Source organism: Betta splendens, chromosome 14 (assembly GCF_900634795.4).
Source record: "Betta splendens chromosome 14, fBetSpl5.4, whole genome shotgun sequence".
Lineage (NCBI taxonomy): Eukaryota > Metazoa > Chordata > Actinopteri > Anabantiformes > Osphronemidae > Betta > Betta splendens.
Window position 1 is genome coordinate 11,341,887 of NC_040894.2, and position 23,815 is coordinate 11,365,701.

At 47.0% G+C, this 23,815-nt stretch overlaps 4 protein-coding genes across 4 annotated transcripts; 1 reads left to right on the forward strand and 3 right to left on the reverse strand.

The window, feature by feature from the left end:
- Nucleotides 1–71: 71 nt before the first annotated feature.
- Nucleotides 72–1,946, forward strand: tmem88a (transmembrane protein 88 a). The gene is made up of 3 exons (XM_029172829.3): nucleotides 72–548; nucleotides 1,048–1,372; nucleotides 1,485–1,946. Exons 2-3 carry the CDS (start codon nucleotides 1,064–1,066, stop codon nucleotides 1,761–1,763), a joined length of 588 nt encoding a protein of 195 aa, XP_029028662.1. The 5' UTR covers nucleotides 72–548; nucleotides 1,048–1,063; the 3' UTR covers nucleotides 1,764–1,946.
- A 75-nt stretch (nucleotides 1,947–2,021) lies between these two features.
- On the reverse strand, nucleotides 2,022–5,448 carry pcolcea (procollagen C-endopeptidase enhancer a). The gene is made up of 8 exons (XM_029172826.3): nucleotides 5,225–5,448; nucleotides 4,052–4,160; nucleotides 3,714–3,972; nucleotides 3,498–3,622; nucleotides 3,279–3,415; nucleotides 2,825–3,198; nucleotides 2,566–2,736; nucleotides 2,022–2,343 (listed from the first exon to the last, which is right to left on the reverse strand). Exons 1-8 carry the CDS (start codon nucleotides 5,308–5,310, stop codon nucleotides 2,213–2,215), a joined length of 1,392 nt encoding a protein of 463 aa, XP_029028659.1. The 5' UTR covers nucleotides 5,311–5,448; the 3' UTR covers nucleotides 2,022–2,212.
- A 2,098-nt stretch (nucleotides 5,449–7,546) lies between these two features.
- Nucleotides 7,547–15,922, reverse strand: vamp2 (vesicle-associated membrane protein 2). The gene is made up of 5 exons (XM_029172833.3): nucleotides 15,461–15,922; nucleotides 12,434–12,536; nucleotides 12,081–12,239; nucleotides 11,766–11,817; nucleotides 7,547–11,673 (listed from the first exon to the last, which is right to left on the reverse strand). Coding segments are annotated over exons 1-5 (333 nt in total). The 5' UTR covers nucleotides 15,463–15,922; the 3' UTR covers nucleotides 7,547–11,656.
- Nucleotides 15,923–17,490: 1,568 nt separating this feature from the next.
- Nucleotides 17,491–23,726, reverse strand: mpp1 (MAGUK p55 scaffold protein 1). Its single transcript, XM_029172825.3, has 12 exons — nucleotides 23,325–23,726; nucleotides 20,804–20,932; nucleotides 20,654–20,732; nucleotides 20,477–20,562; nucleotides 20,315–20,383; nucleotides 19,342–19,538; nucleotides 19,159–19,262; nucleotides 19,002–19,082; nucleotides 18,748–18,828; nucleotides 18,451–18,653; nucleotides 18,295–18,369; nucleotides 17,491–18,212 (listed from the first exon to the last, which is right to left on the reverse strand). Exons 1-12 carry the CDS (start codon nucleotides 23,445–23,447, stop codon nucleotides 18,036–18,038), a joined length of 1,404 nt encoding a protein of 467 aa, XP_029028658.1. The 5' UTR covers nucleotides 23,448–23,726; the 3' UTR covers nucleotides 17,491–18,035.
- Between the last annotated feature and the right edge of the window lie 89 nt (nucleotides 23,727–23,815).

A 23,815-nucleotide genomic window follows, 5' to 3' on the forward strand; every position in this document is an offset into this window, starting at 1 on the left:
ACTAATCCATCCAAACAAACCCATCCACCCACACCACTCTCTCTCCCTCTCTCCTCCTGGTTCCTGGGGTTATCACTCAAACCTTCCACCGCTCCCCAATGCAAACACCGAGAGCAGCCTTGAACACAGCCCCATCCTGCTCTCAGCATTTGCTAAAGATACGACACAGGATACACATTCGCTCACACGCCAGCGCCACAGTCTATCTCCAACCTAAGTCAGAGTGAGGAAACAGAACTTGAGGGAAGGAAGCTCTGGAGTCGCCGAGGGAAGCAGGATTTGGATCGGGTCTGCGTAGTTTCTTTTGTGAGCGGTGAAGCTTAGATTTGTAACACTGGCAGAATATCTGGGATATTCTTTGCAAACAGGCCGGAGCGCAGAAGGAGAAGATGTTTGATTAGTTAAGTAATGTAACCTAAAGCTTGGATACCGCCCTCACAAAAACAGAGAAGACACACATCAGGAGGAAATTTTTGAAATTCTCTTTGTCTCAGACCGCTCACCGCTCCCCAGGTCTGTTCAGAGAGGAGCATCAAGCTTAGCACACAGTGAGTACAAGTCTATCAACCTTTATGTGTATTGTGAATTTATATGTTAATTAGAGTTAGTTGTTAGGAGAGTCCAGCTCCCACCGTTTGTTCACCTCTAAATGTGAACGAAGTGGCCTTGATGATAGAAGTTGATGATAGAAACAACCAGTCTGAGTTTGATGACTGGGGTGTGATAACTGAGGGAAATGTGTGGACAGAGCACATAATGACATGATTTTCTTTATTTAAAAGTCTACAAAGGTCAAATTAAGATCAGAATAATTCAGGTCTCGGTCTTTTCCAGCAACGGTGGCTCATTGTTCTGGGCCGTTTCCTCACACGCATCTATGCAGTTGTATGTGTTGAGGTTCCAAACCTGGCGTCACACTACTCTACTTAGGGCTGTTGTTTAAATGATTAAGCGAAACAATCATTGCCACAAAAAAATCTCTATCGTTTCATGGCTCATTTTTGACCCTTTCACTTACTGAGCCTGATTTGCTTTGCTTTGCTGGAGAACGCCCACCCACAGGATGAGCCTGCCGCTCAACGGGACGCTGGAGGAGATGAGCTGTGAGACCCTCCCCGAGCCGCGGCCCGCCTCCAGCGCGGCGTCGGGGGTCGTGGTGCCGCCCCCGTACTCGCCGGGCGGCGCCGCCGATGCGGCCGAGGGCCCTCTGGAGCTGAGGGGGTCCCTGGACTGCTGGGCTTGCTCGGTGCTGGTCACGGCTCAGAACCTGGTCATCGCGCTCGTCAACGCCGGACTGGCCACCGTAGTGTTTGGCAGCATCCTCGCCCCCGCTCTGGCCATGATTGTGTTCGGTTTCCTCTGCCACTCCACGGTAACGCTAAATATAAGTAATCATCATCCTAGAGAAGCTGTGTGGGGGCTGTGAGTCATGATCCTCACCAGCAGGTGGGGCCTCTAACCCTAAACCAACACTTCCCCCCCAGGTGCAGCCTCATGGAACGTCCCTGTACTGCTCCGACGTGCTGGACGACGGCGGCTGCGTGGCCCTGCTGGTCGTGGGCTTCCTGCTGCTCACCCCGCTGCTGGTCCTGGCGCTGGCGGCCTACTGCCGCCTGGCCCGACACCTCCAGCTGGGCCTGTGTTTCATCCCCTACAGCCGCGCCGTCTACAAGAACCTGCCCGCCTCGCACCATCGGGGGGGAGGCTGCTTCAGCCAGCGGGGAAGCTTGGAGCGGGAGGGGAAGGGGAGCATATGGGTGTAGGAGGAGGATGCTGCCTGTCCCCAGCCATGGAGGGAGCAGCGTTTGGATGGAGACTGGCTCCTTTGAGGAGCAGATTGTTCCAGTTTTTCTTTTTCTAACATATGAAAGTCTTCATATTTTCTCATTTGCAGTAACTGATGTATTTTTATACTTTTGTACAATAAAGTGTTGCTTTTGCTGCCGGATTGGGTTTGTGTTTCATGAATGATGTATTAAATCCACAGTTTTCAGGTCAAAATAAATAGAAACATCAAGAAAGACATTAAAAACTTTTATTTATATAAAAAATTAGCACCGTGCATTCTGGCAGGTGTGAATAAAATAATCCTTTAAAATGCTGGAGTTATGTGTTTCTGCAGTATTGTGCTTTAATATATTTGCGTTTCACATTGACGTCGTGGATTTGCGTGTTTGATATGTCTGGGAGCGTGGGCGTTCACTGCGCGGCGTTAACAGGGCTGGTTGCTGATGTTCGTTAATAACCTCTGGTGCGGCGGCTTGAACGGCGCCGTGAAGGCGCCGGGCTTCAGAGATCCGCGTCCGTCCTCGTCCACTTGGCCCATGATTATGTAGTTGCCACCTATTGCGAAAGAAGACACGGTATGACTGACGTGTGTGTGTGTGTGTGTGTGTGTGTGTGTGTGTGTGTGTGTGTGTGTGTGTGTGTGTGCGTGTGTGTGCGCGCGCGTGCGTGTGTGTGTGTGTGTGTGTGTGTGTGTGTGTGTGTGCGCGCGCGCACGTGCGTGTGTGTGCGCGTGCGTGTGTGTGCGTGTGTGTGTGTGTGTGATGCTACAGCACCAACCTCTGCGGAGCAGTGGACACTTCCTGCACTGTGACACCAGCTTCACCGTCTTGGCTTCTCCAGCCTGTGCGATGGCCAGCTCACCGGTTTTGAAGGTTTTAATGAGGGCGACGTTGATATTGAGCGTGCCGCGGGGCCCGGGGGTCGCAGAGGTCACCTTCCCGGTTATCACTGGAAAAAGAGGGGCTCCGTCAGAACACAGCGGCGTCTCATCGGCTGCTCTTCTTCACCGTGTGTGACCTCAAACCCAGACATTTACCAAAATCACTGGCGCAGAAGCTGCTTTTGATGGTTCCCTGTCTTTTACAGTCCTTAGGACACGGGGCAGCGCCGCCGGGGACGCGGACCCTTGTAGGCTTGGCGGGCGCGGCTCTGGCCGTGGGCTCGGGGGGGGGAGGTGGCGCGTGCGTGGTGGTGGGTACAGGCGGCGGTGGAGTGGCGGCAGGGCGGGAGGGTTTCCTGGGTATGACTGCGGGTTTGGACGGGCCGGGCCGGACAGCGGCTCCAGAGTCCACTCGCGGCGTGTGGGAACCGCGGCGGACGCTCGTGTACTGGGCCAGGAATCCGTCAGAGGTCACACTGAGGTCAGACACGAACTGGACCAGTAGCACGTTGCCACTGGTGATAATGGGTCTGTGCAGTAGACAGGATTAAAGTCAAGAACAATGCACCCGATTCCTTTCAGGGCTAACGTTGTTAAAATCATTACTCACTGTGGGGCGTCGTCGCCACAGTATTTCCCAATCAGCCGTGAATCATCTCTCTCGCCGCCATTGAAAAAGGCCACGTAGTCGAAGCGACAGTACGTGTCTGCCTCCACGGCGAACTTGTCAAACTTGACCTGAATCGCCTGAAACCAGACAGAAACTTAAATCTGATCGTATACTGTATGATACACTGCTCTGTGTGGGTGTGGGACGTCGGTGACCCACCATGTCGGGCTCCACGGTGATGAGCCACGAGCAGCTGGTTCCGGCCGGGTACTTATTGTCGGGCCAGTTGGGCGTCTTTATCTCTCCCTGGGCTTTTGTTAGCTTCCCCCCACAGAACTGCTCGTCTGAGACGAGGCAAACAAGTTTGATTCATGCTCACTAACTTGTAAAACATGTAAAATATAATGAAAACAAATGATAAATATGACCGCGTACCATCTACGTATGGTTTGGTTCCACTGAAATAGGCCACAAAGCCTCGAGTCTGTGTCTCTGCGTCCGTCCCCATCTCTAACATCATGGTGTTGGTGGTGGAAATGATGGTCCCGGGCCGGAAGGTCCCGCAGAAGCGGCCCAGCTTTTGCACTAAGTTGGAGTGTCCGTTGTAAACATCCAGGTAGTCGTATCGACACTGCGAGTCGGCCTCCAGGTCGAAAATGCGGAAGGACAGCGTGACCACGTTTCCCTCTGGAACCTGGAAGCCAAAGCGAGGCCGCGTGAGTCAGACGCCGGGGGAGGCGGCGCTGACGAGTCCGGCGGCGTGTTCAACTCACTGTGATGCGCCAGCGGCATTTGCTGTTGGGTTTGTAGAAGCTCGGGAAGCCCTCGCTGCCCACAAAGCCCTGGTCCGCCTCCAGGTCCCCTCCACAGTGGAACACGGGCCTGAGGTGGAGGAAGCAGTCGGGTAAATCAAGATAACGGCCCAGTTCTGATGCCAGACTGAACCTGTGGGTCAGCCTGCACAATAGGTGCAGTACTTGAATGACTTCCTCTGGATTGTCTCCGAACCCCTGACACGGGAGCTGCAGGAAACGAACTGTCTGCTGTGAGTAAGCAAGGGTTTTTATCACCATGACATGATGTAAACAGTTATTTTGTAGGTCTATTAATACTGTGGGAACACGCAGTACTGAAGAAGATTTACTCCAGCAGACTCATTGTCATCCACTTCAACTAATCCTTCATTTGGAGAGAAAGCTGCTGAGACTGAACGTCTAGTTATTTGTGGAGCCACGCTGCCTTGATGCTTTATACAGATGGAGCTGACGGGGACGTTCTACAGCTGACCAGCCTCCAACTTCCTGGTTCTCCAGTCATTTGGATCATAATCCTGCTGCTTTCTAAACACGTACAGTACAGAGCCCAGAGGGCCACACTTAGAACTGGGACTTCTAAGAGGTTTCCAGTGAGTGAATACAGTAAACGTGCCTTTTATGGGCCAAGAAGAATTTTACTTTGAAGTTATTTTGTGTTTGTTGTGTGGAGAAAGATGCCTTTGGCTGAACCACAAACAGTGTCTGAGCCAAAAGAGATTATTCAAGACGCTTTAAGAAAACATGGCTGCCGTCCCCCCGATCTGACCAAGTAAACAACCAAATGTATTAATAATAGCTGCACCCCTGCAAAGCGAGACTGATCAGAGCCAAGACGTCCCGCGGCGGAGCCAAGTTTCTCTGATTTGACCCCACAGGCTGAAGCAAAAGCATTAACATGTGTGGCGGCCGCAGCAGAACCACCAGGACAGATCTGTGCCCAATCAAACACTGAGCTGGAAGGAATGCACTTACACAGAGGGGAAAGAATTCAGATCCAGGCTTTTCATGCTAAGCTCGAAGGCTTTCTTGAATAAAGTGGTCGACTACGCGTGTGGAGGCTCACTCAAGACAACAAGCGAAACCCGTGAGCGGACGCCATCCTCTCGTTTTCCGCGGCACGCGCTCCCTCACCTGGTGTAGTTCGTCTGCTGGGCCTCTGTCCATCCCACGCACAGGCACAGGAACACGGGGAGACTCCAGCCACTGTCCACACGCATGATGAACGCTCGCAGCAACTGGGAGGCAGGAGGTGAAAGGCAGCGGGGGAGAGGAGGAGGCTGCTGAGCCGCGATGGGCGGAGAGACTCCAGGAATGGGGGAGAGAGACTCTGGAGGGTGACGAGAACGATCCGTGGGGGGGGGGTGACGTGGACGAGGCTCTAATTAGAGACAGATGTTTCTCCTACAAACGCTATCAGGGGGAAAATGGCATATTAGCTTAGGCTGGAGCTCTAGGGGCATCAGATCTACGCCACCGGTGGGAAACGCCTGGCGTTTAGCTTGGAGCTCCGTCAGAGCCATTAGCGTCAGACTGACAGACAGGCTTATCATTATGCGTGGAGCACAGGTCGGGGCAGAGCCTCGGGCTTCGTGGGCTGCAGCACTCAACAAGTCAGGCCATAAATCTTTACATTCCACAACACACGAGGCCTTTAGTTTGCAGTTTTCATTTCAAATGTCATGATTGTTTTCCTTAAACAAAATTCAGGCCAGACTCACACACCCTGGTGCTTTTTTTGCTTTTTTTTTCCCCCCGTTGGATTTGCTGATGAGCCAGGCCTCTGGCCCACATTACTGAGGCCTATGGAGGGGATGCTGTTACAGTAAAAGCAGAGCTGCACCCCACCTCCATCAGCGTGTGGAGCATTGGAGGGGAACCAGGAGATGCTGCAGGTTCAAGTGACTGTAGATATTGTGAGACCTTTGGATGTGGAAGTGTGGAGCTGAGGAGTGGTTCTGTCGGCGTCAACCCAAAGCGAGAAGCAGAAGCAGGAATCTGCAAATCTTGACGGGGGGGGGGGCAGCGTCTCCACTGCTATTATGTGTGGGAGTGGAACTAACCTTTACGCCGAGCGCGGATCCAGGCCAGCCGTGTGGGCTCAGTCTGGATCTGCATTCCTTTTCAGATGGTCAGAGGGGAATGGGACCGGGGCTGCACTCAGAACGGACTGTGAGCAGGAGATGAATGGGAGACGAGCGGAGACGTTGGATGAAAGGATCTGACCGGAAGACAGTTCAACAGAGTGAGAAGCCGTTGCTGAGTGAACCCTGGAGTGAGGTCACGCTCACATCTGCCTGAGCCAATACATGAATGCATTTTTCTTCCACATTAGACGCCACTCTGGAAATATGGAAGGCAGATTTTTTGCATTTGTATGAATCCATGTGAGCAGGTGACAGACGCACATAGATGGATTCATGTATATGCAGCTGTGCTCTTTAATTTACTCCCTTTGGAATTTCTCTGTGCACTTTTTTTCAATGATGACAGGCCAAACGCAGGATTATACAGTATGTACATTGTATGTATGTAATGTATTTGTATGTATGTCAAGAGGTAACAATGCTACACATTCTTTATGTGTTTGGTTTAAAAACAAAGATAAAGTGAAGTTAGAAACTTTTCATAGCAACTATTCAAGAGATACGTCACCATTTGCCAGTAGGTCCAGGAAACTTAATGTGATATATCATAGCTGGAGCGAAATCTCCTTCACAGTGGAAACAAGGATAAAAACAAAGATAGGTCGTATGTTAAGATCTTGCTGAAGGTTGTATTGGCGCCACCTAGTGGTGGTAATATGAAGCTACAGTTTGCAAGTACAAAACGTTTCAGTAAAAATTTGATCATATAATTTAAAGCGAATGTTTTGTAATTGTTTACCACTTTAATAATTGCTTTATTAATATTAAACAAAGGTTTACTAATTTTACAGTATAATTGTGAACCATTATTAACCACAATTAAAATGCAGTTTCTACAGCACAGCTACTAAATATGTTCCCATCAATGGCCATTACAATAAGTTTAAATGACTTATTATACAGTTGCACTGACACTGTTGTCATAAACTATTTATCAATAACACTTCATGAGAAGCTGTTTAGGTCAGATGTTTTGACCTTGGTAATAAATCCTTCATCTAAATGAGGAATTAGACTCCAAGAGTCATAAATGTGTCTATATACTAACAATTAAAGATAAATATGTATATGTTGGATAACACAACTAGTGGTTTGCAGATACTTCACTTCTCAACACTTTGGCCTGGTGAAGTGTGTGTTAGTCTGTGACGTTTGTTGTGCGCTTATAAATTATAGCTTCTTCCATTCAAAACAAACTTTCATTTAATTACTGTCAATTATTTTTGTACTGGTAATAAGTCTGTGGTTCTCAGGCCGTTATAGGTCTGAGAACTCCCAAAGCACAAACAGAAAAACACGTTGCCATGAATACTGTTTTTCCAATATACATATATTTCATGATGTTCATCAATATAATAAGACATTGATAGATTTACACTACAATTATTTTATGTACTTTAGTTTTTCATTCAGTCTCCTCTTCTTTACATTGAGTTAACCTTAGTTTCTAATCCCATACCAAATGACAGCACAATAAATCTATCAGTAAATTAAAAAAAAAAAAAGAAAGCAAGAAAGCAAATCAAAACAAGCACATTGCCCGTGAGCCTCTGGTCGTGTCCCTCCTGTAAGGCCAGACGAACAGGGGTAATATGGGCCTTGGTCCCCAGAACCCCAGTCCCGAAAAGAAATCAATGCTGTTCCTCAAAATAAAGATTTGAACAAAAAATATCTCTTGTAAATACAAACAGCAATCTGATGTAAACTGTAGAATCATTCTGAGCATTCTGGACAATTGAAGGTAAAAATATGTTTCCCCACTAATTCCATATTCTCATTACTTTTACCCATCAGTGTTTACACACAAACAATTCAGTGACATCTGGAGTTATTACTAAATTGATGCAAAAAACAAACAAAAGAAAAGAACATTTGGTTTCAAAATAAAACATGTTGACAGATGTTAAGTAGAACATTGTGTTTATATCCATCAAGTGAATGTTCAGAGACTCAAATGGTTCCCTCCTGTTGCTGCGTTCATCCCATTTGGGGGCAACAGGATGCGATCACGCGTGAACGATCCTGACTGTCTTGTTCTTGTTCTATTGGTCTCTGTTCTCCTATAACTTCAAATTACAGCTCCACCGGTTGAAATTCAACCCTGGAATAAGATTTAAACACATTCTGATGGCCTCAAATGACACTGAACGCAGCATCAAAGTTGAAATCCCTGAAATATCCCTCAGGCTGACACAAGACAATATTCTCCACCGAATCATGTTCCCGTTGGAGCAAAATGAATGAAACACAACAGAAAAAAGTGCCACGGTGTTAAAATAGATGCACATTTCTTCATATAGACGTTAAAGAAACAGAAAGAGAGAGCGCTCGCTTAGCTTTGCTTCAGCGTCGTGACCCAATTGTTTGAGCGCTCGGGACAGGACAAGCGTGGGATTCATGGATGACACAAAGGTCCTACCCCAATCAGTTTATTTCACCTCGGTCCTGCAGGATGTCTAAACGGAGCACATTTAGAACCCGGAAATGCTTTTCTATTGCCAAAAACCCCCCGATTTTACAGTTTGCTAATATATTGGTGTCTTCTTCAGTATATTTTGGTAAATTCACACATTAAACCTGAGGATATAGGACCCCCTACCCCCCAAAACACCCCCAATTTATACAACACTGAACAATGCGGAATCTGTGTATCCTTATTCGTAGCGTTTATGCTTTTCATTTTAGAACTATGGAGACACAGCAAAACGGTAGTTGTGCTATTATTAGTTCCAGGATCACGTGTGTGAAAACTTATTACAGATTAGAGACGCCTTTCAGATCTGGACACACGAGGGTAAGGGTTTTTTGAGATTCGAAGCATGCGGCCCCTACGTGGACGTTTTGGTTGAACTTGCATATGTCAGAATGGCACACTCACCATGTAAAGCGTGTCACAACCGAGCGGGTCCTGTAATCGGGGCAGAGTGAGGACGCGTTTGAACAGACGGGGGTACGTTTGGATAACCTGCTTCCCTCCACTTGTTTTTGATGGCAATTGGCAGCATAAGCACGAAAAGCTGGTCTTTGGTAACCGTCTGCAGTTTTATCTTGCTCTATTTAGTGGAAAACACAAAAGGGAGGCTTGGCCTCCTAATGTGCCGGGATCAACGGGGGGATATTACCAAGACAGAGCTATTCTAACACACACACACACACACACACACACACTTGGTCCACTCAGCTGGTGGGAGGATAGAAAATGACACGCTTCTTAAGGTTATTGTATAGGGTTTGCGGTCTTTACAGCCACCTGACACATGAATGGACTCCTCTTTGCCCAAAACATCCGATTTAAGAAGAATCCAAGCAACAACTGCGCGTGCTGCCACAACTCAAACCCTGTTAATAACCATCTCCTGGCTTCGGGGAGTTCTCCTGTTCTGGACGGAGCCACAAAGGGAGCGCACACACGAGAAGATGCCAACAAACGAGGAGTTCAGGACGGGAGCAGCGAGGGCGCCGATGAAAGGAATAACTGCAGTTAACAACAGAGACTGCTCCCTTGTTTCTTGGCAGTGAATAACGCACAGAGCTGAAATACAAAAAACACAGCAGACCGAGGTAAAGAGGAGCACGTGTAGCGGCCGTACACTCCCCCGTAACCTGTCTGCTTCACACAAAAATATACTATAATAAAAATAGAATCTATTATCACTTTAAAAAAAGAAAAAAGGCCTTAACTCTAGGGAGAAACACTAAGACAGAATCACCTACTAGCAAAACTCTTCGTAGGAACGCTACTGCTTTGTTTTTTGTTTTTTTTTGAGGAATTCTGAGGAATCTGGCGTTTAACTTTCGGACCTGTGTCCCAGCGCGTGGATCGGGGTGGGATAAGGCTGAACTGTGCTCTTTGCGTGGGAGACGTTTCGCTGCAGATGGAGCTCCGTCGGCCGGACAGCGCCATCAAAAACAAGATTGTTTGTGCATTTTTCTAAGCGGATCCCTCTGCCGCAGCCGGGGCCACTCCCAAAGGTGTGAGGGCGTGTTCGACCGTGCGCGTTCGACACTTAACAGACGCGACTGGAGACTAAGGCAGCGGGCCAGTGAGCATTAACCTTTTCTGGTGGAAATAGACCTACTGTCAATTCATGCAACGGCCCCATTTCACCTCCTGCCATTACAATGTTTGGGGAGCCCATATCCACAGTTTGACATTAATGACATCTCCATAGTAAGTTAAGTTAAGTGTAATGTTGAGAGAACATCACAAATATTATGAAAGAAAATAATTTGGGCCGATTAAAAGTCTAATCCTGTCTATCCAAAACTAATCCTTACAGCTATTACAGTAGCTAGAACTATTTTCTTCTAAGGTTTGAATGAACGATACGAGTTTTCTCGCATGTCTTTTTTTTTTTAAAGATACTTACACTTACATGTGCTACAGTAAGAGCGTTTGCACTAGACTGCAATGGAGGAATGTTTTCGAAATAAGACACTACGTAATTCATAAATAAAAAAGAAACATCTACAGACATTGGTCCGACTGTACTATGGCAGTATTGAAATTATTCTAAGAAATTGAGGCGTTCAAGCATGCTGAGTACGAGGGCTTCAGATGAATGGATGACTCCCAGAGAATGGGAGGGTTGGGTTTAAGGACTAGTAATGATGGATACTAGGGATTAGTTCAACATTACATGCACTGTTTGGATGGTTGATCGGTGTCAGTGAGCATCAACTCTCTCAGGGAGAAGCTAAGACTTGCATCAAGTTATAGAAATCTGCAGCTGAAGCTTGGGGTTTTCTAACGGGCAGTTTTCGCTGCAGCCGCTCCAATTTCTTTAACTTAATTAATGGTGTCGAGTGCAAGTTTTAGTCCTCTGGCTTATTTTAGACTGACTTAGTGGACGAAAAACACCAAAGAGAAAGAGAGAGTCAGCACAGGACGGACAGATGGTCAGAACATGCAAGATACACACTTTGATTATTAATAGGCAGTAGTTAACGCTGAAGCATACGTAAAATGAATACAAAACTTAAAAAATACAAAATGCACACGCACGCACACGCACACACACCTACAAAACAGTATATATCAGAATAAAACTCTACAAAGAAGTATATATATCAGTTATGTAACAATTATCGCCAATCGTTGTTTCCTTATCTGTTGTTGCATCATCACAAGTGTTTGGTTCTCGGTTCGGCATGTTAGAAAAGCCAAGAGTACCCAGAAAGAAGACAGGGCCACACACTCACAGGACAAATATTGACAGGGGTCCAGAGGCGAGGTGGTGGTAGTGGGGGAGCCATGGGGCCCTGAAGGGTGGAGGGGTGTTATATCGCGGCTAATCGAAGGGGGCTGCGCATCATATCAATTAATAATCGGCGGATAATTTCGTCTTCAATTGGAGGGTTTTGTTTTTTTTTTCTCTAGCAAGGAAGTTGGATCAGACTGGGGTAGGAGCAACTCTTCTTAGGTGCTGAAGTACACTGTGGAGGCAACGGAGAGGAGCGGGGTTAAAGAGATGCTTTTACAATGCGTGACCTCCGTTCGGGCAATGACACGTTAAATGCACGCTCACCAATAATGACGATGAGGACAATCACGCATATCACACCCAGGATAATCATCATCTGTGGTCAGAGAACAGACAAAACATGAGTAAAGCGGAAGAGGTTTAATGTTTTGAAGACTAGTTTAATCAAAGACTTTTTTTCATTACATATGTTTCAGCTATGAACTATAATTTATCCTAAGGCTCCGATGACCAGTAGAAGTTAAACTGCAGTTCTACAGCGATGCCCAGAAAGACCACATGTAGTGTAATTACTACCTAAATCAGTTCTTTTGGTGGTTTCCTTCATCCACATCTATAAGCAGGTGTGTGTGTCCTCACCTTGGCATTCTTCCACCAGTATTTATTCTTCAGTTTCGCAGCACTGGTCTCAAACTGGGAGGCTCCAGCCTGCAGGGCGTCAGCCCGGTCATCCAGCTCTGACAGCTTCTGATCACGCTCCAGGACCTTATCCACGTTCACACGCATGATGTCCACCACCTGAGGAGAGACGCGTGAAGCAGCTGCCATCAGCGAGGACAGAACGAAGCCGAGGTCTCGTCTAACTGTGGTTTTAAGAATCACGTGAGAGACCATGAAATATGTCTGTTGAACCGCTTATATTACCAGTAAGGCGCCAGTGAATACTGCTGAAAGCGTAACCGCCCACGTCAGATGCCGTAAGCGCCACTCACCTCGTCCACCTGTGCCTGTGTCTGCTGCAGACGGCGGTTGCTGGTGAGGTTGGGAGGGGCATTGCCTCCCTCTGGTGCAGGGGCTCCACTAGCTGGGGCAGACCTTTGGGTTGATAGAACATAGCACATTGGAAGAAAAGCCGATATCAGTGAAGAACAATAAAATTACTGTGTTAATAACATTTAAAATTACTGAATTAACAGGAAAAAACAGTTTGTCCTGGAGCAAAGTCGTGTTTAAACATTGGGTTTGACGAGAACATATTTAAAAGTGTAGTTTTATTTATTTTGTGGATAACTCACTCTTTTGGACATGCTTTGCACTAATGAAGACCTCAGTGGGTGACATTTAGTTAAAAATACACATATAATATAAGACACAGCGGCTGAGCGTGTTAATGAACAACATCCATATTTGTCAGATTCACCAAATATTACTGAGATCCGTATGCAGGGTTGATAGTAGTTATTTTGCTTACACATGCAAATGGATCGAGCCTGGTTCTTCTGAATACAGTAGTATCTTTATTTTGTCTTAGCCTGGAACTAGAATTAGTTCTTACTGAAGCTGACTGTGTTTCCCAGAACATCTCATTTGCTACTAAACTGACAATAGTTAATGACAATAGATATGAACTGAGTGAACTGGGAAAAACATGCAGCAGTTGTCTGAACTGAAAGACAAGATAAAGTCATTCATTCTCATAAGAGTAGATGAATTTACATTCACTCTTGATGTGGCAGCGTAAAACTTAAATGTGTATTCCTCTTGGTGAACACTAACTAGAAAAAAATGCCTGTCTGGCAAATACTGCATAAGGTGTTACTATACTAGTAAAGTCTGTGTAAAGGTCACCTTTACATGCTCACATATCACTAATCCTCTAACAGCAACAAATCCTTTGGAATACACACCCTAACACAAACTGGTAACGTGCCACACTCAAGGTTCACAGATATTATCATGCGTCGTAGTCAAAAACAAATGTGCAGAAAACATAGACTCCATTGTACTGTATTATTTCTGGAGGATACTTTTGAAATTTAAAATTTTAGAAATCCGCCTAGTTCATGTAATGTTTTAAGTGTCAGTATTTCCACTAAGATGTAATGTGAGCAGAGGATCATGCTTTTGCCACCTCTAAAAGTGTCACCTCAACCAAGCAGGAAGAGTGAGAAGACTTCTCACCAGTTTCCACATGGTATGAACACCGCCTACTGGAAACTCCTCAGAAAGGTGCTGAAAACCTGTCACTTTGCTGCTTGATTGTCACATTTAATTGAAGACTGTTACCTTGCCCATGAATGAGTAATGCCCCCATCTGTTAATCGGTTATTTCTTGTGGTCAGCACATATTGTTGGTGATGATAGATGTGTTTATACATGTATATTTCAAGAGAAACACTATTGGGCCATAGACTTTGACCCTAAAAAACACAATTTCTATCTTAATTATGAGTTTAAACCTGGTGCAAAACACATGTTTTTGTCCCATATTCTAATGAGAAAAAATAGATGCTGGGCTGTATATGTTTCAATTTCTTTACAGACACATTTTAAAAGCCTTTTAATAAGGTCTCTGATCTCGTGGATTCGTGTCTGGGTGGCCATTGTTATGAAACAGCGTTCTGTCTGACTTTCAGCACTGGACAGCGGCATTTCAGCACTGGACAGCGGCATTTCAGCACTGGACAGCGGCACAGAAGCCCGGACCTGAATCTGTCTGAGTTCGGCCTCCAGTTCTGATTCCATCCCATGTTACTAAACCGGCACTTGACCTCCAACACTGTTATTCCCATTTGTGACCGTTTGCAGCCTCACACAAACGCAGGCCTCCCTCATTTTACAACAACAAGCACGACGCTAGTAGGAGGACGAGGCGTGTGCATTTCTGCGCCAGGATGAAGCACGTTTATCATTTCCAACAACGCTAATGTGAACGGACATGTTGCCACATTTCAATGACACGTCGTGTGTTGCCACCAGGCCTTTTTCCACGCTCAGCCGCCTCTCTGCACACTGACGGATGCGTTTCTCTAGCCTAACCTTCACGTTATGGCCTGAGTTATATGTGAAACACGACTGAACGAATGAATCGGTGGAAGGGACATTTTCATCAGCATGAATCTGCTTCTGAGGACGCTCGCAGCCTAAACCGTGGTGAGGTCTCGCTGTCCGCCCTCGCACGACCATCGACGACATACAGTAGGAGGCTAGGCTGCCCCCACCCCCAGCAGAAGGCTGCGCGTATCACGTAAACTAGGCCTGAGCCCAATTCACAGCTAATGGAACCATCTTCTATAAGAAGGTCCGGGGAGCAATCGTCCAGTAACGTCAAAGCAACTGGCTGAATCTGAATCCGTGAAGCTGCTGAACCTGTTGTCTTTTTTTTTTTGTTTTTTTTTTTACATCGCGTCCTTGCTCGTTCTAGAATCAGCTCGGTTCCGCCTCACAAGAACCGGAAAATGTTTCACGATGTATAATAACGTTTTCTTGCCCGGGATGTTTGACTGGCTCTGTTTTAATCAACCTGCGCGTGATCGCGTCGACGGCGTCCTTTTCAAATGAAACCAGTCCAAACTGGATAAATAAGTGCGTGCGCGCCGGCTCGTACGCGAACCGGATCCAGGGTGAAACGAAACGGACCGGCGGTCGACACGGCGCTTGTTCACTCGAAATAACGCCACGAATAGGACTAATAATGCGATTAATCGCAGATAAAGCCCGTGGCTCCGTCTGCTCAAGGGTTAGGCCGACGCGGCGGCAGCCTCTGCGTTCACGCCTGAGTCGCACGCTCACGTTTTGCGGAGGAAAAAAAAAAACACGGGCGACATGAAAAGAAGGACAAGGACGAGCCGATGAGCGCGAGACCGGAGAAATAACCCCGGCGCTCGGTGGCAAAGACGCACGGGCGACTGTGCAGACGGCGTCCGCCGCCGACAGCCTCCCAGCGTCGGTCGTGAGCAGGGCACGAAATAAATAATGATAATGGGCCATGAACGGAGCGCAAACGGCGCTTTACTTACATTTTCTGGGCGGTGTCGGCAGGACGGCTGGGCTCGAACCCGGACTGGAAGTGCTCGCGCTAAGTAGCTGGCAGATGGATGCGCCTCGGCTTCTGCGATCCTCTCTAGCCTCTGGCACGCTTTGCTCGGCGATCGTGGCGCTTCCCTGCCTATATAGCCTAGGAGGAGCACCGGCTTGTGTCTCCCACTGAGAGGTGTCCCCTCCGAACGGAAAGCGCTCTATTTATCGTGCGTTTAATTTTTTTATTTCTACAGGCTGTGAGTGGAGCCCGTGCCCGTGCGTGTCCGCGCTGTAATGAAGGTGTAATAAACACCCGCCTGGATTAGGCGGACAAAGATGGCTGGGTGACGTCAGCGGAGGCGAGTTTCATGTTGGAAATGGGTGGCCGCGGACTCCAAACGCGGCGTTTTGACGCGCGGGACGACGCTGTTTTCGCCCGCAGACGCGGTTAATGGGGGTCTGCGTGGGGTTTGCTCAACGGGCGCAGCGTGTCACGGCCGCGGTTGGATTTAAAGCCCGTGTATAGGTGAATATTTTGGACGCCAGGCTGCATGTCAACAAAATGGCGTTCCTCGGAAGGGGGTGTGGCGAGCTGCTTGTCATTCAACGGAAACATGGATGCGGGGGGCGCAAACCCACCTGACAGCCACTTGCCGAGCCCGGGTCGGGGGGTCAAGGCTCGGCTGGTATTTCAGACCGAACGTAAAGAGATGATTTTACCGGCAAGAGCCACTAGTGTGGGATCATTTATTATTCTCAGACAAACATAAATTAGAGGTAAAGGAGCATGTAGACTAAAACTGAAATATGAAAACATGAGAATGATAATATATAAATAGCATCACCTGTAAGCAGTTATCAAAGAATCGCCTCCAAGGTAATTTGATGTGTTGGTGCTAAATTACTAACACAAATGCAAAACTACTTATGTTGAAAAGAGACTTTATTTGCATCAAAACAACAAGCCTCATAAAATGCATGCACTGATGCAGACCTTAATCCATTTGTTACACTGTACTTGAGGGTTGCAGCTGACACCCAAATATCCACACACACTATCAAACCCTCAGCTCTCGTCGTATGGGTGTAATGTGAGTGATTACAGCCAAACCACGTGAAGTCTGATTGAATGAAACATGACGGGCAACAAGGAGACAGGGATGGAAGTCAGTTAAGGTTTTAAGTTTTAATAAATCCTAGATGGAATATTTTGATTGAGCGCTCATTTGCATCTGACTCATTGTGCCCATGAATAAAAGGCATGCATCGCATATAATGTGGGGTTTTAACACGCGAATTAAATGCAGGTATTTTTAGTAAAGTGAATGACTGTAAACAAATGTTGTAAATGTTCAGACGCAACCACACGGTGGCGCCACAGGACAGCGCTGCTTCAACACTACACTACGGTAACCGCTGCTTCTGGGGCTCAATCCTTTGATTTCACTACATTATAGATGTGAAGATATTTTCACATTATAGGCCCATTTAGTCTCATTTACTCATGTTTATAAACATAAATGTGCATTATCTGAATAGAATCCCTACAAAAACAGTTGCAATCTAAGAATTAATTATAGTTTTACTCTAAGCAGCTCTGTCACCTGGAAACAGTGCAAAGCTCCATTGCGGAAGCTGTGAACAGATTCATTGTCATGTAGAACCTGACGTTGTGAGCGAGGGAAATATCGTGAAGCTCAAACGAGGTCTTGATCTATAATTGATCAAAGCCCTGAGCCGTGACTTCTTGATGTTGACACGAGCCTCCTGCCCCTACAAATTTTCTGCTCCATAATCCAAGGCTAAAATATTAGTACAGAGAATTTTGGAATATTTAGCTCAGACATCAGATAAGTAACATAAAAATAGACTTTAGGGAAACTGTCACGCAAAACTCTGCATTAATTACAAAATTGACATTTCAGCTCTCGAATGACCTCTGCCATGTGTTCTATATGATTTGCATCAACAGTGACACTGTACAGGACGGAACAGATTTCCACCTTAACACAGTCAAAGAAGCAGTTGCAACAGACTAGGGACATTTATTTTGAGTTTGAAAGTGCCTTTGCGGTACCCCACGAGGTATACAATTCTGATAGGATGAGACATTTGAGGCCGTCACGGATAGACTGAAATGTACAAACACCGAATGAACAGACATCAAGGTCACAATCTCACTTTCATGGCACATTTTGACAAGAAAGAACAAAACGGTGAAGCCACAATCAGTGTCAACATGTGGTGAAGTCCTGTCATTCATAGGGGCATGTGTGTGGTTTTTTTTTGAGGGGGAGGGGGGGGGGGGGGGTATTCACAGTTGTGGTCCTATTTCGCTTTTGCTCGTGTTCCAACAATCACAAAACTGTCCCGTAGCCTCTCAGGAGCCTAAAACTGAAGAGTCAAATGAAACATTCCCACTTTTCAAAAATAGCCTTTTTCTATATATTGCTTATTTTTTATGCATTTGTGCAAATAATTTCACTTATACCATCTGGGACATATATAACTGAGAGGTTTTGTGTAAGGAGTGATATTGCACTGCTTGGTTCAACAGAAGGACTTCTACCACTGTCAATACACCCAGGACACGGGCACCCACTGTGGGGTGGAGACGGCGTTCTCCATGGCCTCCTCCACGCCCTTCACGCTTTCGTCCACGTCATTGTTGACCAGGACCACGTCAAAGAAGTGTCCGTACGTGCTCTGAATGGCCTCGGACTCCTTCTGGATCATCTGCAGGTTTTCCGTCTGTAAGGAGACACAGAGTTAGGAGCCGGCAGCCGATGGGGTTTCGGGGAAACGGGAGCGCGATGGGAGGAGGGTGGAGCACCTGAGGAGCGGCGGTGGTCGGAGCGATGAACACCACGAGAGGCGCAAAGTCAGCGGTTCGCAACACTTTCAGCGTCTGCAAGCACAAAAATGCATCAGTGTATTTCTGCATGTTTCTTTTTGGTATAAGTTTCCATCAGAACCCACGGACACCGACCTGTGGTTCCACGTCCAGCACCGCGATTTTCCCCTGATCGTGGATCTTTTGGATGGTTTCAAACTTGGTGCCAAACATAAATCCCTGGAAGCTGCCGTACTCCAGCAGCGCGTTCCCAGAGATGCACTTGGTCATGTCTTCATGGGAGATGAAATAATACTCCTGTCCGTTCTCCTCGTCCTTGCGTTGGGGTCTGGTGGTGTCTGCGCAGAAATATGAAGGAACGTTTAGCTCATGGAGAACAATAAAATAAAACGGTTCTCCTACAAAAATACAGTACAGTAGTATAGTACTCACGTGGTGCTGGGTAGGAAAACTTCTCTGGGTATTTGGTCAGTAATGCATTTTTTATGTGGCTCCTGCCGACACCATGTGCACCTAAAGGAGGAGGACCTTTACGTCAAATGACCTTTAAATGCAGCACAGCTTTCATGGTGCCGATAAAAAACCTCAGTGGGGATATTTGTGACCTTTGTGCAGTCACTTTTATCCACGTTACATGTTTTACATGTGTCAGTGATGTAACACCGTAACTGAGCTGAGGATCTCACCAATAAGCACCAGTGTTTTCCTTTTAAAAGCCGGGAGCCGAACCACCTCCTCATAAGAAATGACATCCAGCTGGTCAAAAACTGCAACACAGGAGAATTGATTTTAACTGGAATCCAACCTGATTCCAGTGAAGCATGATTCCAGTGTCAGACTCACTAGAGCTGTGTTTGGCCAGGTACTTGTCTTTACACTTCTTCTTCTTCCCAAACGGACTGCAGGACTGACCGCCCTCCCTGGCCTTGCTTTTACTCGCCACCCTCCTGCGGAGAAAACGGGATTCAGCCGACGCCAGGAACATTCTGCACCGTCTGATGTCATCCGTGTGTGTGATCTGTTTACCACTCCTGGAGCTCTGGGGAGGGAATAAGCCCCGCAAAGTCAGTGGCGCTGCTCTCCACGCGGCCCTGCCACCAGTTCGGATCTTGCTTGTTGATAATCTTAATGATGTCGCCAGTTTGAAACTTCAGCCCCGCCTCTTTGCAGGGAATGAGGTCGTCCTTGGTGGGGTCATAGTCAAACTGGGCTCTCATGTACATCTGTAAGCCAGAAAGGTCAATGTAACTGACAATAAGGCTGTGACATTTATTTTGGAGGGTTATAATGCAGTCTGAGTTTGTGAAGGTGTTTATATTTGGGTTCTACACATGAATAAATCCACCCTTTAACAGAACATACAAGCTCCTGCTATGATCCTGGGCAGCTCTTCTCAAATTGTGAAAATATTTTCTGCAAGTTCAATAGTGATGAATAATAATGAAAGAGCTCCAAGTCCTGATTAAACTGTCAATGATCATAACAGAACAGCATGTAAGTTACTGTATCGTTAGGGTGAATTATCATTATTGTTAGTAAAGAACATTTATGGACCAGAATTTGAGAGAGTCCTCTACACGAACGTATGTGGGTATTAAGGTTTTTATGAACTAAGCTACAAGCTTTGCAGTAGACTGCCATCACGGACCACATCAGAAACAGATGCTAAGTGGGAATTTCACATTCAAACTAAAAGGGATCTGATAAATTCACATCATATGTGCTGCAGACTGTACGCTGCCTGCTGGAGCAAAGCATGTGGTCAGTAGATGGCAGAATGAAACACTCCACGTGTTTCAGGTCAGCAAGAACTAATCTGAACCAGCGTCATAGTCACCTGGGTCGTTCACTGACTAACGGGAGATTCACCTGATGAAGAACAAAATGCTTTTAAAGAGCAGATTACAGAAAGAAATCGAACTCCTCAGTCCGAGCTGGAGGTGAATTCATGCAATCGAGCTCTGAGCAAAACGGGCACCGAGAGGCGGGAGCTCGTTACCTCGCAGGTTTTGGATCGACTCTGCGGGTTGGGGATGATCTTCATGGTGATGAGCCCGTTGCTTTCTTTCTGCGGAAAGAGGACGTGGCACAAAGAGTGAGCGACAAAAATGAAATACTCAGCACCGACTCGCGGACAGTAAAGAGTGGGTTAGCGACTCACGATCATCTTCTGTAGCTGGTCTACAGAATGGTTTTTCACACTTTTGCCGTTTATCTCTGCTATTTCATCGCCTTCGTGTAAGGACCCTTTTAAAGACAAGAAACAGGAACAAGTAAAATCAGATAGAACAAGGTCTTTGACCTTTTAGTTACAATCCACAGAGGAAGTAATAATGACCTTGTCTGTGGATCATGCCTCCGTGCAATATTCTGGCCACAGTGCACCTCTGTTTGTCGTTGAGCTTCAGAGTGACCCCCTAAAGGACACACAGCGGGTCAGTGAGGAGGAACCAGCAGCACCTAAGTCATCACTGCTAGTGTACGGTACCATTGGCTCCGAGGGGCCCTTCTCAAACGCCACTTCCTTCATCCGGGTCAGCTCGGTGCCGTTCATGTGTCCGGAGCTGGCGTTGCTGTAAACGTCAGCTCCTTTATTCTCGTAGGTTTGCATCGCTGCCTGCGAAGGACGACACAATGCTGAATGTTACGTTCACACATACAGTAGGATGAAACCAGCGTCAATCAGCTGACCCAACAGCTCTGGGATCAGATCAGATCCATTTGCCGAGCGTCGTGTTTCATTCGCAGTTTCAACATATGTTCCAGGTTGAAGATTAACCCGAGTCACAACGGCTCATTAAGCGCGTCTGCGGGCGCTGCGTGGTCATGGATACTACCAGGCGAACGCATTAGAGGAAAAGGAGGCTCCACGAGGCCAGCAGAGGTGTCGCCTGGTCCAGATGTTCACGCAGCCCAAGAAGAGCCGGAACACAACGGCGACGTGCGTTTTATACGGGTTTATGCGCTAAACTGACATCCGACACACAATTACTTACATCAGCGCAAACAGAAATATGACGCATCAGCGCTGATTCAGCAACAGCCAAAAAAAGTATTATCTAACGTCCAACATCAGCACTACAATAAACCAATAAATATCATTATCGCCGCCTGCCTCCCCGCTGGGCCGCAGCGCCTCCGCGCGCGACGCGTGGCACGCGAGACGTCTCTGAGGAACTTGCTCTCGCGTGCGTTTCAATCGGATCGGTATCTTTCAGCGCGACGTGCTCGCCGTCGGTCAGCGGCTGATGAACGGCACGAGTTTTCTTTCTCCCAACGGAGCAAGACGGAAACACACTTATTATCGCGTGCGTAATCTGCTTTGTCACTAAAGAGATAAAGTCCGTGACGTTTGCTTAAGGTTTCATCATGCTTCCACTTGCTCTTCACCAAGTGACAGCCTGATGTACTTTAGAAGGTGGTGACGACTGAATACCTGCGTGATTGGATTTACATGAGCGACACAACGTGGCCTTGATTCTGACAGTGATTCCATCAGTTCCATCACACTGATTCTACACTTGCATGAATAATAGTTTCAGGTGTGTTAAAAGCAAATGAAGGTGAGTTTAACTGTTTTCAAATAAGATTGAACAAACGCAGAGATCACCACAAAGCTGGGTAAACCCCTGTAAAACCCATTTCTGTGCATACAGTCCAATGGGACTGGTTCCACCGACTCTTATCTGTTCTCTCGAGATGAGGAACCATTCGGGTTGAGAAGCATTAATGATTAACCCTTTCCCACCACGCAGGATTCAGCCCGCGTTTCCGGCCGTCGGGCTGAGATGCACCGATGGAGGGAACGCATTAGGGATCGATAGCTGGCCTCTGTTGAACTCTGAGAGAAACAAAGAGTGTGAGTAATGGACCGCGGAGCGAACGCTGTAATGGCTACAGCGCCTTCGAGCGCAGGCTGAAACTGTTTGGGAGCGAGGCCGATATCAAAGCAGCACATTCGTCTCTGGCTCGGTTTCATTACCCTTATCTCCTAATGGTTGTATGGCTACAATAAGCAGTGAGCTTATGCTTAGCTTATTACTGTACACGGCATGTATGCAGAGAAGCCACAGGAAACACATGATGGATGATGGAGGTTCTCATCTTTTCAGCCTGAAGTATTTGGAGTTACAGTATCTACAAACGATCACTTCTCACACACAGACCACACAATAAGTCACCCTTGATACATTATTCACACCAGTCCCTCTAATGAGGACATAATGGACCGTGTGACCTCACTGAATAACAGTGATTTCACAAATGACCCTAGAGGAGGAGAAACAAAAGAATGTAGCTCAAGGCTACTGGATAAAAAACTGCTGATGGCAGTAAAGGAGTTTCCTGACTTTTCAGATCCCCACAGCTCAGCACTCCCACCACTCGCTGTCTGCCGAAGTTGGATCTGAGCAGACCATCAGATCAGAAAAGCTGGTCTGCGCTCACGAGTATAGGTGTTTCCCATTTTCAGAGCAAAGTCAGTGGATCTACCTGAAAAAACAGGTTTGGACCCAACCCTGATACGGTGGAAAGTAAAAAAGTCTGCAGGGCCTCAACGTTGACACTAACTCCTTCTCAGCTGCAATAATATGCAATAATAATACAGCACGTACTGTACTAACACACTGTATTTATCTGTCAGAGACGATCTGACACGTGATCGAGCCCCTTTCTCCAGGCTGTCATGTGATTCTACGCGTACTTTGGGGAAATCTTTGCAGAAGTGAAATTGCCAGTGCAGCGTCTACTGGATCCAACTGGCTGAGTGAGCGAATAAGCAGTGCACATGTTCCAGCACCGTCCACGAAACGGAGATCTTCCAGCGACGCCTCTTTGTCTCGGGGATCAACCCGTCCCGTTGCTGCATGTTGTTGATGTAAACAGAGCCGCGTCTATATTTGGAGGTCGACAGCGCTCGCGCGCCCCGATATAAGCTTCCCGGAAGCAAACATGTCACCAGAATATGAACAAACCGGAGAGATTAGCGTAAACAGGATATGGTACTGTACCTTGTCGGACTGGGGTTTGTGTTGCAGGAGCTGCTCCAGGTACAGATCGGAGAGGGCTGTCCTCACGCTGTTCACAGGCTCCAGTATGACGGCAGGTTCGTTTTTATTGGATTTTAACGTCATCGTTAGCTTGAAGAAAAAAAAAACTAAACTATGAACCCCCGGTTCAAGGTCCGAAAGAGGCAGGCAGAGGAAACTGCTGATAATGAGCCCCGATGATGCGATAAGTCACACTGGAGATAAAAGTCCACGGCTTTGATCAGCAGCAGGTGAGATTCACGAGATATCTGCCGCGGGGACACCGCTGACAAAGCAAGTAAACACCCAGCTGACTGCTGCTCAGAGGGGGCTGGCTCGTGCTGCGTTCACGTGCCCCCCGCAAGCTCCAACATCCCAGCACTCTAGTAATGCAGCGCGCTAACGCAGACTGCAGACTAATTCAAATATAGTATGATTCTGTTTCCCGTTCGACTGCAACACTGTTAATATGC

Bases quoted from the DNA above. Each gene is read 5' to 3' on its own strand.
- tmem88a (XM_029172829.3), top strand. From the start codon at position 1,064: ATGAGCCTGCCGCTCAACGGGACGCTGGAGGAGATGAGCTGTGAGACC. The intron at 1,373-1,484 runs GTAACGCTAAAT...CTTCCCCCCCAG, and splicing joins GTTTCCTCTGCCACTCCACG to GTGCAGCCTCATGGAACGTC.
- pcolcea (XM_029172826.3), bottom strand. From the start codon at position 5,310: ATGCGTGTGGACAGTGGCTGGAGTCTCCCCGTGTTCCTGTGCCTGTGC. The intron at 4,161-5,224 runs GTGAGGGAGCGC...CCTCCACCTCAG, and splicing joins CAGCAGACGAACTACACCAG to GCCCGTGTTCCACTGTGGAG. The intron at 3,416-3,497 runs GTGGGTCACCGA...GTCTGGTTTCAG, and splicing joins TCACCGTGGAGCCCGACATG to GCGATTCAGGTCAAGTTTGA.
- vamp2 (XM_029172833.3), bottom strand. The intron at 12,240-12,433 runs GTGAGTGGCGCT...GTCTCTCCTCAG, and splicing joins CACAGGCACAGGTGGACGAG to GTGGTGGACATCATGCGTGT. The intron at 11,818-12,080 runs GTGAGGACACAC...CTCTGACCACAG, and splicing joins ACTGGTGGAAGAATGCCAAG to ATGATGATTATCCTGGGTGT.
- mpp1 (XM_029172825.3), bottom strand. From the start codon at position 23,447: ATGACGTTAAAATCCAATAAAAACGAACCTGCCGTCATACTGGAGCCT. The intron at 20,733-20,803 runs GTACCGTACACT...TGTGTCCTTTAG, and splicing joins AGGGCCCCTCGGAGCCAATG to GGGGTCACTCTGAAGCTCAA. The intron at 19,083-19,158 runs GTGAGTCTGACA...CCTGTGTTGCAG, and splicing joins CCTGGCCAAACACAGCTCTA to TTTTTGACCAGCTGGATGTC.